General features: G+C 45.2%; 1 protein-coding gene across 2 annotated transcripts; it reads left to right on the plus strand.

Moving 5' to 3' along the window:
- Nucleotides 1-230: 230 nt before the first annotated feature.
- LOC110973415 (kelch-like protein 3) lies at nucleotides 231-18,818 on the plus strand. 2 transcript variants are annotated; one of them, XM_022224257.2, is made up of 12 exons: nucleotides 231-363; nucleotides 4,757-4,880; nucleotides 5,351-5,579; nucleotides 6,139-6,314; nucleotides 7,243-7,339; nucleotides 7,991-8,257; nucleotides 9,409-9,526; nucleotides 10,756-10,953; nucleotides 11,645-11,746; nucleotides 12,409-12,537; nucleotides 13,368-13,508; nucleotides 14,293-18,818. In XM_022224257.2, the coding sequence occupies exons 2-12, from the start codon at nucleotides 4,786-4,788 to the stop codon at nucleotides 14,463-14,465; spliced, it is 1,725 nt and encodes a 574-aa protein (XP_022079949.1). In that variant the 5' UTR covers nucleotides 231-363; nucleotides 4,757-4,785; the 3' UTR covers nucleotides 14,466-18,818. The 2 variants fall into 2 exon arrangements, with proteins under 2 accessions (XP_022079949.1, XP_086985797.1); XM_087129671.1 differs by having other exon boundaries at nucleotides 235-363; nucleotides 4,640-4,880.
- Nucleotides 18,819-19,744: the final 926 nt, after the last annotated feature.

Below are 19,744 nucleotides of genomic sequence, written 5' to 3' on the forward strand. Positions count from 1 at the left end.
TGAAAAGAAATTGAAGGATTAGGGACTGGACAATAATTTCCTATGTGTTTATGAAATATCAGGGATGTTTATGCATGTTATTGGGCCCTGAACATTGCTGATTTTGCACTGTTTTCAATGGGGCTTGAATTAGTGGACTGTACCCACAAGGCGGCCTTCTCGCCGGACGATAGTCTGGCTCCTTTAAGGCCTTGTGCTTTGCAACGTGATACTACGAGTAATTTACCAAGTGTCGATCAGGTACCGCCCAAGTGTCAAATGGGTAGCACTTTTCAGCTCAACACTGTCGCACTGAGCATGCACTAAGTCAATAAAAATGTGTACCGTAACGATTGATAGAGTTACTCAAGTTCACATATTTTGGTAAGTATTTTACTAACCTATCAGTTAAGTACCTTGTAGACCTACTGTGTATGACGTCACGAACGTGCGTGACGTTAGTTAGGCCTGATGCCAGCAAAAATGTTCAATACCTTCATGACTTTCATTGGCCTTAGCACCCTGTCATGCCTGTTCCTATATTATTTATAATAAGGAAACGAAGTCTACTTTCTGAACTATCCTAACTAACATTTTGACCTTAAGGACCCATTACTAAATCTTGATACTGAGTGAAAGGCCTAGTTTAGGCACAGGACTAAATAGGAGGATGACATCTTGTGTTGTTTTCATCGTGGGACCATCCTGGCTGCTGCCATGGCTGCTGTGACCTGGAAACACCCATTGGGCAGGACGTGTGACGTGCTGTGCTGTGTAGCGGTGACAGATTGCGAGACTTAAAAATCCTTCAACCCCCCCGCCACCCAAAATTGTGGAACCAAGATGCGGAGCAAGCGCTGTCATTGATGGGCTTGACATATGCACAGTCTGATAAACACGAACGGCAACAGAGCAACAGTCAACGGGTGGAAGTGAAAAGTTGGTGAACAAAAATCTCATTTTTTTTTCAAAAATATTCAGTCTCATGCTCTGAAACTTTGTTATCCCGCTTTTTAAGAGGTATAGATTAATCGGGCTTGCTGATGGGAAGATTTGATTTAAGAGCGTTTTTACGCACCTGTGAACCATTTCACTACAAAACTTCTATTCCAAAACCCCATAGCATTATGAGTTACGACACCATGTAAACTGTGTTGGCTCAAAGTCACACGGAGTATGCCAGAGTAGTGACTTTGAATTCTCTAAATATTCGCGGCGGTCATGTACCCTGCCGTTTACCCCAACATTTCCCTCAAAAACCAAAAGCCCTGTTCTCTTTTCTTTCTGATACGAAAGAGGGCATCACCAACAGCTGGTTTTTATAAGTTGGTTTGAAAAAGCAGAATTTGTTCCCTTATTAGAGAGCAGGGTGCTCAAGGCAACGAACACTAGTATAGTCACCATAGTCTGCTTCCGTTTCAATGTGGTTTATTCTTCCTTGACATGAAAATGTTCTGATAATAAATTTAAGTCGGCCACGCTCAGGCATGTTAGGTGGCGACTTCAGGGCTGCATGTGTGTCAGTTCGCCATTACATTAAAAGCGCCTGTTATTCTGGAAAATCAATAGCACAGTCATGACAGTTGACAACTGCATACTTTTTGGTATACAGTCGAACACCATTAAAACGAGCATGCTTGAGACGAGATCGGGCTTACTACAAGCATATTTCATCAGTCCCGTTCAAAATGCACACATTCCTATGAGAGAAAATTTATTTAACTTAATAAGAGCTGTGCTAAGATGAGAACACGGATGAGACAAGCACTTTTGCCTAACCCATAGTGTCAAAAACCATTGTCCATAGCATTTTTACAACGTGTACAATTGAAAGGCCTCTTCAAAAGCTTAATGTAAGTAAATCCTGATGGAGCGCGTCAGTAGTTCTCCAATACATGTAATCCTAATCCGCTCAGCAATTCACTCTGCGTTTTTACCACTGATGACTTGGCGACTCTGTTCCTTGTGCCGCCAGAGGGGGCTTTATTCAAGACGACAGTGGGTGTTGTGATGCTACGGGATCAAAGGAGTTTCAATCACAGTGGGTCTGGTCCAAAAGAGGTGTTTTTGGCGAGCTGTGAAGCAAGTGCGAGCCTATGTAATACCGATTTCCGTCTTCTGTCCGTCCGGCCGCCCTCAAATATTAAAAGTTTTTCCTTGCAGGTCCATAGGTGTTATAATGTGCCATTGAGGGCTTGTTTGCTTTCTTTTGGAATTCCATCAGTATTTAAATAGTCTCACATGGCATTAATGCTTAGAAACTTACAAATTTAATGTAAAAATTCTAAAAGTTTAATGTTAACCACTTCCTGCCGGGGATTCTGGATCCGGACATGTATGCTTTATATGCGTGGCCGGGGGCTCCGAACTCGGACAAATGAAACAGGGCCTTGTAACAAAAGACCGTACTCTGAACAAAAGGCCAGGCTGCTGGGCATTACTGACATTTTTTCACTCTCAAAAGTGGAGGTAATCCAGCCTTGTTTTGAAACAGTATACCACGGTTTGGGGCATTTAGAGCCAGCGGATTACCACAGGGACAAAAGGGCTCTACGCGATGAGCCACACAGCACAGCTGCATGCTAATCTTTTAAAATAGGTCAGCAGCAGCAGCAGCGTACTGAACCAGGTTCGTGAACAAAAGAAAGTTATATAACACCGCACAGTCTGGGCTCTTTTTACAAGGCTGCAGGCCTGGCTGAAATACTCTGGCGTCAATAGATTTTGTCTGTCAGGCTAGAGGGGCTACCAGACAGTCCTTCATGTGTTTGTAAGTGTCCAGTAAATGAAGATAGGAATTTTTAAAGAGTTTTGTAAACAGAAAAAAATGATAAATATCCCAGCCCAGCATCATCAACATTTATAACTGCCCCGGCAGGAAGTGGTTAATGTTTTGAGTTATGTTGTGGGCTTACCCTTTAGTACATACAGTACGTATGTACTGAGCACTCCTGTGATGTACATGTATGTATAGACAGTGTTCAGACACATACAAATGTACATGTACAGTATGTGGGGAAAATGTAAGGGATGGGTAGGGACTCCAAGTGACAGATTAGGATGTTTGTTGGGGGAGGGGCACCCGTAGGAGGAGGATCATGGGGACAAGGTACATGTATGTAGAAAGTGGATGAAATGCTGGATAAGGTTGGTGTAATGGTTGGGCTGGATTAGTGGGATGATGGGACAGCCAGAGTAAGAAGTGAAGAGAATGATGGGGAGGGGGCGGAGAAGGAGATGGATAGGATGATGGGGAGGGGTGGAGTAGGAGATGGATAGGATGATGGGAGGGGGGGCAGAGTAGGAGATGGATAGGATGATGGGAGGGGGCGGAGTAGGAGATGGATAGGATGATGGGGGGGACGGAGTAGGAGATGGATAGGATGATGGGGAGGGGGCAGAGAAAGAAGTGGATAGGATGATGGGGAGGGGACGGAGTAGGAGATGGATAGGATGATGGGGAGGGGGTGGAGTAGGAGATGGATAGGATGATGGGGGGGGGGACGGAGTAGGAGATGGATAGGATGATGGGGAGGGGGCAGAGAAAGAAGTGGATAGGATGATGGGGAGGGGTGGAGTAGGAGATGGATAGGATGATGGGGAGGGTCGGAGTAGGAGATGGATAGGATGATGGGGAGGGGGCGACATAGGAGACGGATAGGATGATGAGGAGGGGACGGAGTAGGAGATGGATAGGATGATGAGGGGTGGAGTAGGAGATGGATAGGATGATGGGGAGGGGTGGAGTAGGAGATGGATAGGATGATGGGGAGGGGATGGAGTAGGAGATGGATAGGATGATGGGGAGGGGGTGGAGTAGGAGATGGATAGGATGATGGGGGGGGACGGAGTAGGAGATGGATAGGATGATGCGGAGGGGTGGAGTAGGAGATGGATAGGATGATGGGGAGGGGACAGAGTAGGAGATGGATAGGATGATGGGGAGGGGGCGGAGTAGGAGATGGATAGGATTATGGAGAGGGGGTAGAGTAGGAGATGGATAGGATGATGGGGAGGGGACGGAGTAGGAGATGGATAGGATGATGGGGAGGGGCAGAGTAGGAGATGGATAGGATGATGGGGAGGGGTGGAGTAGGAGATGGATAGGATGATGGGGAGGGGACGGAGTAGGAGATGGATAGGATGATGGGGAGGGGGTGGAGTAGGAGATGGATAGGATGATGGGGGGGACGGAGTAGGAGATGGATAGGATGATGGGGAGGGGGCGAAGTAGGAGATGGATAGGATGATGGGGAGGGGGCGGAGTAGGAAATGGATAGGATGATGGGGAGGGGGCAGAGTAGGAAATGGATAGGATGATGGGGAGGGGTGGAGTAGGAAATGGATAGGATGATGGGGAGGGGTGGAGTAGGAGATGGATAGGATGATAGGGGGTGGAGTAGGATATGGATGGAAAGATAAGTTGGATGTGGGATTGGAGATAGACAGGCGCCTTTCAACACAGTCTGCACACAGCACTAACTAGGTTTTTTCTTCTGGAGTACAATCATGACCCATCATGCATGTCCACGCCAACTCGGACCCATACAGGCAGTTCATCTTACCAAGTAGGCCTAAAGTTCCCACTGTGAGGGTCAGGCAAAAATCACATTGATTTGATGTTGAATGATGCTGCCTTTTCTCCCATTCTTTCCCTCAGCTGTTTTAGTTCGCACAGGACCCCCGCTGCCATAACTGAACAAAAATCCAGGTCCCCACGACATAAATTTCCCCTGAACACAGCATTCTGACCTAGACTCTGTTCAATCCTTTCCAGAGAGCCGGAGTGAATCCCATTCAGTAACCATGGAAGACATGGAATTGCTTCCCATCGACCCTCCGCCCTATCGCAACATACTCCACACCCAGCGGGCATTTGATATCCTCAACGATTTCAGACGGTAAGTGCCCTGCTCTCCACTGAAGGGTAAAATAGGATTGGCTTCAGACATGTAAGCACAAGCACGTGAGATCATGCAGCAAGGTGCCGTAAGTTGTTTGATGGCAATAGATACTGGCATGGTATATCATAATGGGCTGGAAGTGAACGCAATTTGAATGAGTGACATCGGTGGATTCTATAGTTGGACCATACATTTTGACAGCATTCACAAGTTTAGCATCCAGATTTGCTTCAAATTTAAACGCAGGTCATCCAAGCGGCTCAAGTATTGTTTTTTACGTATGTGTAAAATGTCCCGTGCATCTCAACTTTGCACATCTGTGAGGACTTTGTACTATTAAAGATTCTCTTAGTATAACTTTCCAAAGTGCCAACATTGCGTTATGCTGAAACTGGCTTGTGGTAAATTGGTTACTTATGTTCTCTGGGCCTTTTCAGTGTGGGCACTTTTTTCGTTTCAACATTCAGACAAAATATACTGTGCGACGTGACGCTGGAGGCAGAGGGGGTGGAGCTCCCCGCCCATCGCGTGGTCCTGGCGGCCTGCAGCCCGTACTTCTCGGCCATGTTCACCAGCGAGCTGTCTGAGAGCCGCGCCCAGAAGATCATCCTGCAGGAGATTGACGGCAGCGCCCTGGCCCTGCTGCTGGACTACGTGTACACCTCCGAGATACAGGTGACGGAGGAAAATGTCCAGGTGAGCTGGGACTGCCTGCAAACCGTTCATGAAACAGTCGTTGGGAAGAAGCAAGAGAATATACATGTAACAGCTGCTCAGGATCGGCAATAAAGTAGGCACCTGACTGCCCCAGAAAGGAGGCAGGACACCGCACAAGGAATAGTTAGAAATTAATCAAATAATTGAACACATCATAAAATGGCTTTCACAACAGTTTGTAATGCAGAATGACTAACTCAAATGGATATTAATCTTGAAAGGGCTGTTTTCAGTATGCAGGAGATCAAATCATTAACGCTTCAAGAGGTTGAAGCTTTTTTCTCGTTTGTTAAATCACTCTTTCAGTAGACTTCAATCTTTCACCTGTTGGAGGATTGAAGAGAGTAAGGGTTAACTATGGTGGTCACATTTATCATGTTGATCATTATTGTCATGATCGTCATCTCCTCTGTTGCCATATTGTTGTCTCAACAATGTTGGCGCCATTGCAGTTACTACAGTCATAACCGCCACCACATCATTTTAATTGATATCGTCTTTCTTTATCATCACTGGTATCATTTGCTTACATTGTCAGACACTCTTGCCAGCAGCCAGCCTGCTGCAGCTGATCGACGTCCGCAGCGCCTGCTGCGACTTCCTCCAGAAGCAACTCCACCCGACCAACTGCCTGGGCATCAGGGCCTTCGCCGACATGCACTCCTGCAGCGAGCTCTACCACTACGCGCAGAACTACACCATGCAGCACTTCAGGTAGGCCTGCAAAGCCAAAAGCTGCACCACGGTTGGTCAGTGGCCCCACGTTTAATTGTGACCAGCCAATGAGATGTGTTGTTCAGTACATAGTAGTTAGTTGGAACCGAAGTATGGAGAATGCGCCAGTGGTTTCATATGCATTGGACGGTTCTGTAAGCCTCACAGCATATTACCTGGGGAGTTTGGGTCTGCACTGTAAAATGTAAGTTTACTGGTGATGTACAATTCTATGTGCCAAGTTTGGGCCCATTCTAGGTCTGTTGATGGCCCAATGTCATGTGTTTGTGACGGACAAGAGTGAGCCGTCCAATTGCTCAAGAAAAACAAACACAGTTCACCGATAGATGTACAGTTCAACTTCAAGCCTCTCACTTGGCAGTGGTTTTCGCCACATTACTGGTCTAATCTGCTCCGAGCGGAACAAAACAGGGCGTGTTTTTGGTACTTACCGCTTAGGCGTGCCTTGAGGCACACAAGTATATACACGTTTGACTTGAAGCACACTGAATACGCGTAACTGATTTATTCCGGTATGTAAGGTCTTTGCATACATGCAGAACGCGTGCAAGAACCCACTTGTAACCACCTGTCTTTCTTTCGCCAATTGGGGTTGGCACTCCAGCTCGGGGCGGATAGAGGTGATACAAACTTCGAGCATTCTTACACTTTACACGGTCTTCTGGTTCTGTACAAGCTTAAATGAAGTCACAAATATTGAACAAGAAAACAATTGCAGGGTTCAAAAAACTTCAGTCCACTACGCTCCAGTAACGCGCCATCCCATAACAACACCCACGAATTTTTCAACAATAGAGGGCGCTATGACTGTCCCAAGGCAGTGAATTAGGCAGTTAATCTCCGTTGTGACCATTTCGAATATTGAGACTTTTTCTAATATGTGAATTATTGGTTCGTGTCTGTACAGCGCCGTTGTCCACAGCGATGAGTTCACTGCATTGTCTGCCGACCAAGTCAGCGACCTGATCAGCAGCGACCACCTGACTGTGCCCACAGAAGAAGAGGTAAGCACCCACTACAACGATACACCCGAGACCCCTCGGGCACAGACATGAACTAATTTAACAATGTACTAAACTGTGGTTACAATGGTCAGTGTAGTATGATTTTGTACTTGGATATTGATAGACTAATGGGTGCCATGCATGTTTCTCCAAAACTTGAACAGGGATGCAGATCCCGGAATCAGAGAAACTCTTCTGTTTTGTAATTTTTGGCACGAGGGATTGATCCTAGATTTTTCTACTTGACAGAAACCCAGTAAAAACATCAGCAACAAGTGAGAAATTAAAATGTAACAAAGAGTTCACCATGCAAACGAATGGAAGTGTACATACAGCATGCATTGTCAATATTCAGGATGAACAGCAACAAAGAAATGCTTTTGTTAGAGTTCATCTGAATCGCTTACAACTTCACATGCAAGTGGATGATTTGTTAATGACTTGTAATTGATTTGACACAGCAGTGGTCAGGTGGAGTCCAGGTCCTCGTATCCCCACCCTCATTTCAAGCTTGAATCATTTAAAATTTCATCATTCCACTGCCATTAAACCTCTCCCTGTCTTTAATGCAAATCTTCACCCCTGAAGTCAAGAGACAGTGCTCAAAAAGGGAACCGCGCTCCCCTTTTTTTTCCTTTGTCTCCTCCCTAGGTGTTTGAGGCTGTGGTGGGCTGGGTCAACAGCGAGCCGGCCAATCGCTGCGACTACATGCCGCGCCTGCTGGAGCACGTCCGCCTGCCCCTGCTCTCCCGGGACTACCTGGTGCAGCGGGTAGAGGAGGAGCCGCTGATCAAGTCCTCCAGCAGCTGCAAGGACTACCTGATCGAGGCCATGAAGTACCACCTCCTAGCCAAGGAGCAGCGAGCGCTCATCAAGAACCCCCGCACCAAGCCCAGGACACCCATCGGACTGCCAAAGGTCTGACAGGTTCCAGCCTCCTTCACGAAATATTTTTGTGTTTTTTTTCCTTTTGCTCTAACCCTCCAAGATATCTTTGAAATCCACAAAGAGATTGGAAAGCTTTGTTTGATTGAAGGAGGTAGAGCCCACTTCATGTTACTTCACAAGGGGCTTGATGCTTCTTAGAAATGTAGGCACAAAGAATGTCAACAATGTTTTACTAAGGCGGATTCAAAATCCAAAGTAAAAAATGCTTAACGAGTTACGTTAAAATTCTTCTCAGTTACTTCATGATGCAGTTTAATAATCCTTGTGAAGTTTCACTTTCCTGAATGATTCTGTTACTCCTTTTTAATCTCTGCACTTTCCTGAGAAATCTTAGTTTCTTGTATGTTTGATTTTTTTTTTATTTCAATATGATATGCTAGCAAACAGCAAAGGTACTTACATATATGTTGGTATGCAACGATAGTCCTTGAGTAGCACGGAAGTCCTTAACAGAGGATTTTCACTCACTTGATTTTTGACGGTCAGCATTCAAGTTACACATGTGCACAGAAAAGCGTGCGCCTTCAAAGTCTCTTAACATTCTAGCGTACATGAAACTGCCAATAGAAATATCCAGATTTGAAATGCACGTGCCTCCATGAACATGGTGCACTTCCTAAAATGCCTTTGCTCGTCATGTTACATCACGTGAAAAACCTCTATAAGGGAGCACACAAATAATTGTTGTGGGGACTACATGTGTTGACCGTGGATGTGGTGGGGACATTTTTCTCGGCAAAACTCAGTTGTGACTTTCATAACAAAAGAAATTGCCTTGTCACTGCGGTAACGGACTGGGCTCATAAATCCACAGTTTTGAATCATGGAGTGTGAGCGTCCACCTGCGTCCTTTCTCTACGGCTGAACCTAACCTCACCTTAACCACAAACACAGTAGCTTGTATAAAGCACATGGCCTGGTTGCACCCCATACAACAAACAGTCCCAATGCCTCAGAATCGGAAGTAATATTTCATAATGCAAGGCCTTCAGCCTCAGATTACCACTAAGCATTTTGTACTTCTGAGTGAGTTCTACACCCCAAGTGATATGCTGGGGGGAGTTAAGGCTACTCGGAGTGTAAGCATTCATCATCAGAAATCCTCTGTGTGATCCGTCCAGCTTATGCTTGTCGTCGGAGGCCAGGCCCCTAAAGCTATCCGTAGCGTTGAGGTGTATGACTTCAAAGAGGAGAAGTGGTCCCAGGCTGCTGAGATGCCGTCCAGACGCTGCAGGGCAGGTAGATCAGGACAAAGTCCGCCCTCCCTTTTTTCTGTCTCTCTCTTTTCCACCCTATTCCCTATACCCCTTTCCATTCCGATCTCCCGCCCCTCTCTCCCTCTCCAACCCATCTTCTTTTCATATCAGCATTAGCCGTCCTGCTGTTGCTTTAATAATGCCAGGCTAGTGATGAATGTCAGACCTTTCCAGCTGCAATGTTTCCATTGGTCGGGCAGCAACTGGGCAGCAGCCTTCCTTCCCCCCCCCCGGAGACGACCACGTCTTTGGGCGACTGTAAAAAGTAGTAGTTTGGCCACGCCTTTGTTTGTCTATCACACATAGAATTTTTGCCCCATTTAACCCCTTGACGCCAGGACTTTTTTCTGAAAGCCGACTCCGAGATTTCCAGCCTCGCTTGGCCAGGAAGGCCACCCGCCAAACCGCATATTCTCGGTTTTTTGGCCCTGTTCGGTGGCATGTGGCTGTACTCACGCTTCCACATTCCTGTTGCCTCTTTTCAAAGTGGGGACTATTGTGAAGCTGGTGACGATGATGCAAATTCGGCCTTATCGTTCCTTGGCAACACACAAAGGCCAATCACCATATATATACAAGAGCCAGGGTGTGCCTTCTTTCACTGTGTTCGCTCGAGCGTGGGCCAAGAATAATAGCTGAAAAGCAGGCTGAGGGATCTCAATTTTTATGTCGTCTCTTAAGGCTTCTCGATGAGAAGGGGTTAAGTTTACTTACACATTGAGAATTCAAAGACCAGTGGGGAATGTGTGCACCATTCAGTTCTTTTATCATGGATCCATATTCACCTGTCCCCGTTTAACATTCATGATCAACGTTCACCGTTCTGATTTTGCATGTAATCCATTTCCTGTATCAGATTCCCCGTTTTGTGTAGAAAGTCTTCAGATCATTGTATTCTACCACCCCTCCCTAAGTTCAGAGGTTAACCCCTTCGCTCAGGGAGACGACAAGAGCCGCAGCTTTGTGTGAGGATTAGTGCATACCACACATACAGCCTATTCACCATGCAGCTGCTGGTTCAATGTGGGCCTGCTGCTGGATAGAGCTTTGCATACTGGGCATACCACAGCCCAGCAGTCGCGGTCAAAAGAATCCTGGCGTGAAGGGGTTAAGTAGTTCACATTCCCACTGAGTGCAAATAGGCCTTTCGAAGTCAGACTAGCCTGAGCCAGTCTCCCCCCCAGCATTACACTTTCACTCTCCGCCCCTCAGGTATCGCGGTACTCAACGGCCTGGTCTACGCCGTCGGTGGTTTCAACGGTTCCCTGCGCGTGAGGACGGTGGACGTGTACGACCCCAGCAGGAACATGTGGTCCTCGGTGGCGTCCATGGAGGCCCGGCGAAGCACGCTGGGCGTGGCCGTGCTCAACAGCCGCATTTATGCCGTGGGGGGATTTGACGGCACCACGGGTACGTTCCAAATGTGACTTTGGCAGGTGCCAGTAAACTAAGTGCTGTTGGCATGTGGCATCCTTCACGTGGCTTTGTAGCTTTGTTCAAAGACGTACATTATTTCTATAAACCGTTTGACCCCAAAAAGAGCTTCCCTCTCACCGATGTCTTTGCCTAGCAAATTTCTGCTGAACTGGTCGGTGTTAAGTATAATTTTCCATGGCATGAGGCCACCTCAGAGGATTTCCGTTCTCCCTCATGACCTTTTAGACCCTTCGCCATGTTACATAGAATTAGGCTCTACATCTGCAAGCTTCAGTTTTGCATTTGGCATTGTATGTCCCAGTTGAACAATCCATATTGCAACAGTGCGCAAGGGTCTTTGATCCGCGGTTGCCGCCATTATATTGCAGCATGGTAACTGTTTTTGTAGCGCGCAAATAGTAGGTTGCCCCGCAGTATGAATTCACACCTGCTGGGTGGGGTGGGGGTTGAATTGACTCACCCAGGGATGCTACTCCTGCCCAGCAGTTGGACTTGGATCCCACAAGCCCATCTTTCAGGTCACACAGTCCCCCTATCCCGAACCAGGGCAACAATTTTTCCATTGCTGACAGTCAGTCAATCAGTCAGTCACACACAGATGTTTGTGTGGTGCGGCACCCAAGTACAATCTTCACTATCCAGATTTTTTACTGTTGTCTTGCAGGACTGAGTAGCGTTGAGGCCTATGACCCTAAGCTGAACGAGTGGAGATCAGTGGCCTGCATGAACACGCGACGGAGCAGTGTTGGCGTAGCAGTACTCAATGGTAATTTGGTTCACTAAGCTCCTGAATCAATTTCCCACATGAAACAGAGTGGCTGAAATGAAATGTGGAAACCTTCCGTTTCCTTGTAGTGTGGTGCCGGCTCTCAGCCGGCTGAGCTGTATTGTTCTGCGTTGATGGTGTCCGGATTGTCGTTATCCTGTCCTGCAGACTTCTAGGCAGAAGCCACGCAGTCTAGTTTGCTAGCAATCACACCCAATATCATGATGTTAGTAATTATGCCATAACTTGGCAGTCTGAAAAATTTGTTCTTAGGCTGTGATAACTTCTGTGCTGAGACACTGAACATTCAACCACCTACAGCAACTCATCAGCCTCATAAGAATAAGAGGCATTCACTCTCACGTCAGGCAAACAAGTGGAGCCTGTCCCGAGCCAATGTGGCCCACCAGGGCAGGGTACAGAGTACTCGTAACATCACACTCCTGAAGGTCAAAACCCAGTCTGAAAGTATCGCCTGTACCTGTTTTATTGCCGAGACACGATTTCATTCTTTAACCCTGACAGTCCTCAGTCCTCCAACGGGTGAAGGATTGAGGACTGTTAGGGTCAACATCCTGTAAAGGAACATCCCGTCGATTTGATGTTTGCGATGCAAACCACTTTCTTAAGATCACAGTGATAAATGGCCATCCCTGCTGCAGATTATCTGTACGCCGTCGGCGGGTACGACGGTGCGTCCAGACATTGTTTGAGTTCAGTGGAGCGTTACGACCCTGTCAAAGACGAGTGGACACTCGTCAAGGAGATGAACACCAGACGGAGCGGAGCAGGTAGATTAAGTGACTCACAAAGTGTCCTCATAAATCTTGGTCAATTGTGGCCCTTTTCTTTTGGACATCTTTTTCAGCCATATATGAGTGATTCTATAAATTAGGGGTCCAACTTGGGGACATTTTGGAGTCCTGTTACACGTGAAGCCATTCAACTTTTCTTCATGTCAAATTGTAACAACATTATCAAACATTTTGCAGATTGAAAAGTATATTGTACAGGTCATAAACAATGTAATCCTGTTTGAGCTACAGAATGTGAACAGTACTAATATTAGTTCCATCCAGAAAAGCAGAATCGTTTCACCCCTAACAGAACACAAAAATGTCCCCAAGTTGGACCTCTAGTTTATATAATCACCCATATGCAGCAGTGGTTGGATGTTTAACCCAGTTGCACTGTTTTCTGCCACTTACAATGATTTCTTTTTTTCAAATAGTTTCAGGTGAATATGAGGTATATTTTCATTGGTTTGTGGCTTTAAAAACTCAAATGAACAAAACCTTCCCACAACTCGTGAGAAACATGAGAGTTGATACTTTTTCTACGGCTCCAATACTTTATTGGTGCATTTTTGGCGACCAGAGCTTGATGGCAAATTTTAGGGCAAGCCCACAGGTTAGCACACACTATGTCCCCTATGCAACAGAAGTCATGGATTTCAGTATGTCTTATTTTTAATGTATAAGGTCTGCACGGAGAATATCCATGAGGATTTTTATATGGCTAGTCTCTGTGATGATGGTGTAATTTGGGAAAACATGGCATTACGCGTGGGACAAAATTGGACCTTTTTGTCAACTGACCCTTGATCATATATCACCGGTAGGCGTGGGAGTGGTGGACGGCATGCTGTATGCCGTGGGCGGCCACGACGGCCCCATGGTCAGAAAGAGCGTGGAGATGTACAACCCGGACACCAACGAGTGGACATGCGTCAACGACATGACCCACTGCCGGAGGAACGCTGGTCAGTCAGTCTGTCCGTCTGTTTGTCTCGTTCTTTACCCATCACCCTTTGCCTGTTACTATGCCGCACAGACCAGTATATTTGACAAGTTAGGAGGTTTAAGCGTGATTCTTACACAAAAAATTTGACTATAGATAACATCTGTCAGTTTGTATATTGCTACTGTAGAGTACCAAAGTGTGATGTCATTTAGAACAAGTAAATGCCATACAAACGAATGGAGTACGTTTGTTCATGGTTCACGCACTGGCTCTCGCACTGTACCTTTTACATACATAATTGTGCAGGTGATGTATTCACTACGGTACTCTGTAGACATTGTTGAGCATCAAAGATCTGGCTAGAATTGACACCTTCCAGTTTTTGTAATGTTTTAAACATGCTGCAAAATCTTTTTTTCATTGCATAATTTTACTACCTTGGAAGTTTTGTGAGTCCCGTGAAGTTTTACATCTGTGAACGTGGATCAAACATAAATTCACCCCAAATTCTACGTTCTCTGCTCCTTGAACCTATGGCCTTCTCTCAGTAGCTCTGAGAAGGAGGCACAGGAAAGAGCAAGCTAACTTTTGGGGCAGACTTTGGTGGATAACAGAAATCTAGCGGTGTGCATAAGTACTGACACATGACAGTACTTGAAACTCACTTCAAAGAAGACAGATTTTTTTTTCTGTGGTTAATAGCCCACTTTTCGGCTAAGTTAATAGGATTTGCGATGACAAGACCACATCACTTGATTTCTTAACCTGCTCCATCCAGTTCACAACGGAATTCCTTTTTCTAGGCGTGGCGGCCGTCAACACCCTCCTGTACGTCGTGGGTGGGGACGACGGCTCGGCCAACCTGTCCTCAGTGGAGTGCTACGACTCGCGGGCCGACGCCTGGGTGGTGTTGCCCTCCTGCATGACCACCGTCCGGAGCTACTCGGGCGTGGCTATCATCGACAAGCCCACATGACATGAGGAGGGCGCCCCCAGTGGCGAAAAGGAGAGAGGGGCCCAGGGGAACAACATGGACACCGAATTCCACATCCAGTGGGGGTACTGGTAAACACGGAGGGCTGCGACCGGCTCCCAGTGAATGTTGTAGGTCAAAGCTACCTAAGACCTCTGACTAAATGGTATAGGCTGCTGAATCTTGTAGATTTGACGCATCATCATCATATTTATCAAATAACTTTATTTATTGATTGATTTTAAGCACACAGAGAGGGAGGGTTAGTTTCAATTCCAAGACTGGAATCAATTTTATAAAAAAAATCTGCATATTTGAAAACACAACGCTAGTGGTAACTACTCCAGAATTAAACGAAAATTCTAAAAACCAAACTAGTAAAAAAGCTGTAAAGGCAACAACATACTTGGAAACGTGAAATTGATAAAAAAAAAACAAGAAGACCGCAAAGGAATGTTACGACCTTGACCATCTGTAATGGGCCGGCAGCAATTTCATTTAGATTTTGGTCTAGCATCAAGCCTCTTGGTAAGTAGCCAGTAGTCGACTGAAAAAAAACTGAGTACGTGTCATTTTTATTTGACATATCTACTCACCATCTAGCAAATAATTTAAGACACTATTTCATGACTTGATAATTTCCATCGTGTAGGAGGTACTGAAAAGTGTGCATGTCCTGATTTATTTTAAAAATACCCAGTGAGGATGTCCTCGCACTAACGTCAAAGGCAGCAAAATAGGTCCTGTCACCCTTTAGCCCAACATGTCACCTGCATGAATGACAAGATTTTACCAGTGTTGTAGTCGAGACCACTTAAGACCTTCACAAGACCCCCCAAGACCGGCACGAGACCAACACAAGACCTCCAATCTGAATTCAAGTCACAAGCTACTCAAATGAACTACAGCAAAAGCATTCCTTTGTGATTGTTCGCCCTGTCACTTGTGACTGGTCTGGTGCATGGTCTTGTGTGAGGTCTTGTAGTGGTCTCGACTACAACACTGGATTTTATACCCAGCAAGAAATGAGACCGAGGGGTACCCCCCCAACATGTCCAATCCCTATACACATTCCAGACTATTGTTACTTAACACATCCCCCCCAAGATGTCTGAAAGGAATTCCCCAGATTCCTGCGAGACAATGACCAACACAAAGCAGGGGGGGTTCTCTCCGTCTCATACCCTGCTGCGTATGCTGGATTTTACTCTGAACGTAATGAAATTAGCAATACACTTAGCAGCCACCAGCCAGCTGTACATAATTGCAGTAATGAAACTGCTATACCTAGACACTTTCAGAGTGTTACCCATGCATGCTAGGTCATTATTGTAGTTGGACCAGTCGTGATTATCGTTGAAAATCTGCCGATGGCATTATTTGTGCAATTCATTTACAAGTCAATTTGTTGGCACAGCAGTACATCACTTCCTTAGCCTGTGGTTCACACTTCCGACATACTTGTAGCAACTTTGCCTCTCCTGTAGCTAACATAGTCCACTCTTGGTTCCAGTGGGCATGCGATGGTTTAGTGTACAGTCCTGTACCCTTGTCCACTGAAACGGTGCTCTGCAAAGGATGCCTTGGAACCAAGAATCATCTTAATGAAGACTATACAGTGCTCACTATGTCTTGAAGCGATGGACCTGTTACATAATGACGTCACACTCTGTTTTACATGTGCGGTTTCCTACGGCAGTGAGGTGGGACGCAATCCAAAGTCCCCATAGCCTAGCGCACATGTAAACAGAGAGTGACTTCATCGTGTTTTAGGTCTGGTTGCCAGACACAAAAACCAGGAGCAGATAGCAGCAGACTGGTCTTGCACACTGGTGAAAGTCTGTTGCCGCAAATTTGCCCTCTTTCCGTGGGTAGATAAACAGCATAAAAACAAGTAGGTCTTTGGAGAAACCCACTTGTAACACAGTCAAGCATTTCTGTGCTGTTTTCATGTGAGCCAACACACCTAGTTATGGCAGCCAATCATTGTCTGGTCTCCGTGGCAACAACGGTCAACCTCTGAGTGAAGTCATGGCTGTGACAGCGTATCGTGATGTCTCGGGCACCCTCTGAGGATGCGACGTGTAGATAGGGATGGCATTGGACTAGTGCCAATGCACCACAGAGGTCTGCAGCTCACATTTTGGAACTGATGACCCCCCCGGTGCTGCTCCATCTTCAGAGCATTTGAAACCTGCAGAGAAGCATCTGTTTTGACCGATGTTTAACCAAGTAAAGGTAACATGGTATTACAACATAGGATTTTGGGTTTGTTTCAGCAATACTTAAATAACATGCGAAACGTCCCAATATTTTGTATTTTTTGGGGTTCTTTTTAAAATTTAATTTGTGCTTACTTGGTGCTATTATTCATGTTTGAACAATGTGCGATTTTAATATTTCTAACTTCTGTTGCTACACCACTGTGTTCAATCGCTGAAGTGATGGTTACAAGACTGGTGCATACAACATGTGCAACTTCTGAGAATTAAGATTATTTAATGGAAGGGAAATATTTCTTTTCTTAATAAATAAGCTGAAGCATTTACAAGGTTATGCTCTTAATTTCTTAGCCGGTAACCTTTGGCATAAATGTTGTGAGAGTCTGTTCGAGAACTTAAATTAACGTATGCATGTAGTAATGTTGTAGTCGAGATTTCTTTAATATGACTATTACAAAACCCCACAAAACAGTCACAAGACCAACACAAGACCTCCAGTCTGAATTCAAGTCACAAGCTTTTCATAAGAACTGTCAGCAGAAGTGTTCCTTGGTCATTTTTCGCCCAGTTACTTGCGATCTGGTCTTGTGCTTGGTCTTGTGTCTGGGCTTGCAAATAGTTTTGTGATGAACTCGACTACAACACCGGCATGTAGTTGTACCAACATGGGTACTTCAGTCATGCAGAGAAGCTCTCTCGTGATTCAACAAACATGTAACTCAGTGCTTCTGTCCATCAGCTTGGTAAAACCAGGCAGGTACGTCTTAATTATGTAAACGTAACTATTCAGTACATTGTTATAATGTTTCGTCCATAACTTTTGGCACTCGTAAGCTGTGTTCCAAATGCCACAAGTCTTTGTGTTGATCAGGGTGGCATAGCTTTAGTTCCAAAGTTGAAAAGGAGGGCAATTTGGGGGTTTTGTAGGATCAGGAAAGAGTAACCGTTGTTGATATTAAAAAATTTCATTTTGTTTATCACTTTTTGACGATAGTATTATCCATGCCTGGTCAAAAAGGTTGAAACAATTTCAGGAAGAAAGACTTAAAGCCGCCAGAATGTCACATTGTCGTCCAACTTTTACCGTAAGTGTTGTATACCATTTGAAAGCTCTCTATCCTCTGAATCAAAAGGAAAAACTCTCAATTTCAAAATTTCCTACATGTGGCTCAGCTTGTGACAGGTCACGTATTTGTTGACCGCTTCAACTTGATATTGGGGTGAATTTCTGTGCGGGAAGCCTCTCACACGGCTGAAAGTCGGTGAGCCATGGAATCAAGAACAATATCAAATACTTGTGCGTGTGTGGTGCATACATGCATTGTGCGAATGCACAAGTGTTGGCCCCAACGTGTGTAGCCATCTTAAAGAGAAGGTGTTTTAGCACAGCGTGCATACGCTCTGTGAGGAGGCTGCATAAGTGTAGAAAATATATGCTTGAAAAGAACCTGCTTACCAGCCAGAATGTATTAAGCGATGCGAGTGTCAGATGCTTCGCCCGGGACAGTTCATTTACCAAGACAGATTTGTCTGCTTAACAGCTGTAGTCAGTGAGGGCGGGTTTCTACCCATGGTTGCTTAGTTCACGACAGGCTTGTGCTCTAACCTTACATACCTGGTGTGGACTTGTGAACGAGATGTCCATACAAATAGGGGAATGTTCTGTGGACTTACACGTGTCCACAGGACGTTCCCCCTTCTCTGAAAAAGAAGTTTAGAGGCATTTTGGGGTAGGGGTCATCTGTCGTAAAAGATAGAGGAATAGTCAAGGAAACCTTGTACAAAAAGCCAGCTGAAAATCGTGTTCCCAGTTCAAGAAAAACAAGTATTTTCACTGAGTTTTCTTAACTGCACGAAAAGAATGTCCACACTAGGCATGTAAGGTGTGTGTTTGTGTAGTAACTGGACTCCCACTGAGCCAGTATGCTTATATTTCAAGCAATCCTCTTTATTGATAATTACTATCACTCAGAACTTTCAGAAAACTTTCTAGTTCAGAGATAATAACTACTGTGTCATGAAGTCAGCCACTGCATCTTATTAATGTACAGAACCCTGGATGCTGTTATGTGTAAAGTTAACCTGTATATCACCTGTACAAATATAAAACTGCAAAGGTTGCTATAATGTGAAAGTGAGGCTTGTACAAATGTCATTGTTCGAGATGAATGAAGATTATTCAGCATGGAATGCCTACGAAATTTGGGGCTTGGATTGGGAAGAGTACAAGTTTAAAGGGCACATCATGTTTTCAAGAGTGGAAAATTCTCAACCTGTTTCCCACTTCCTTTACACTACCCCACCTATCTTTGTGCCGCCCACTACTTTAATTGCATATTTTAGGGGAGTCAATAAACTTAGAGGAGTGAACCCCTCCCCAATTATAGTCTGAACCCAAGTAACTGTTAAGGAGAAATGAAGACACAGGAAGTCCTTTGGGTTTGTGTTCAGAGAGCACTGGCACAACAGGCAGACTTATTGATTCTGAATGATGGGCATGTTCTTAATTGGTGATTAATGAAATGGGCTGATGGATCTGAGAATTGGTGATGATCGGTGATCAATGGGTGATCCGTCTGACCATAGCAGATCGTTCATCCTCAGCCAGCCCACACTTTCCGTTTCCCGCGGTTGCTAAGTTGATTCGCAGCAGGCTCGCTTGGTGGTGCCCTTTATTACTTAAATTGCAACAGTAATTTCTATTTGAAGCATGGCAGGTACAGCAGGGGTGCTATTTGAAGTGAGTAAATTTGGAGTAAACACAAAAGATTCTGGACTGGTCCCCCATCGCGTCGACAGGAGCTATTAAGCCCTGTCAGTTTGGATGCTGAATATTTCAGTTTTTGTCAGGCCAATAGCAATGCTTTAGCATGAAATACGTTTCAGCACGGAGGCAAATAAAACACAAGCACCTATCCTTGCTAATTAGCCCCTGTTGATTACAGTGTGGTAATTTATTTTTCAATGATTATCGATAAATCGTTTTACAGCAATTTATTTCTAATCAGTGGTTATTGTGTTTGATTTTAGACAAATGATTAACTTATGGGGAAGTTGTTT

This window comes from Acanthaster planci, linkage group LG19 (genome assembly GCF_054643075.1).
Source record: "Acanthaster planci isolate LZ-2023a linkage group LG19, COTS_SCS, whole genome shotgun sequence".
NCBI classification, from domain to species: Eukaryota; Metazoa; Echinodermata; class Asteroidea; order Valvatida; family Acanthasteridae; genus Acanthaster; species Acanthaster planci.

Excerpts from the sequence above, each read along its gene's own strand:
- LOC110973415 (XM_022224257.2), top strand. The coding sequence starts at position 4,786 with ATGGAAGACATGGAATTGCTTCCCATCGACCCTCCGCCCTATCGCAAC. Across the intron at positions 7,340-7,990 it reads CTGTGCCCACAGAAGAAGAG|GTGTTTGAGGCTGTGGTGGG; the intron begins GTAAGCACCCAC and ends TCTCCTCCCTAG. Across the intron at positions 8,258-9,408 it reads CACCCATCGGACTGCCAAAG|CTTATGCTTGTCGTCGGAGG; the intron begins GTCTGACAGGTT and ends TGATCCGTCCAG.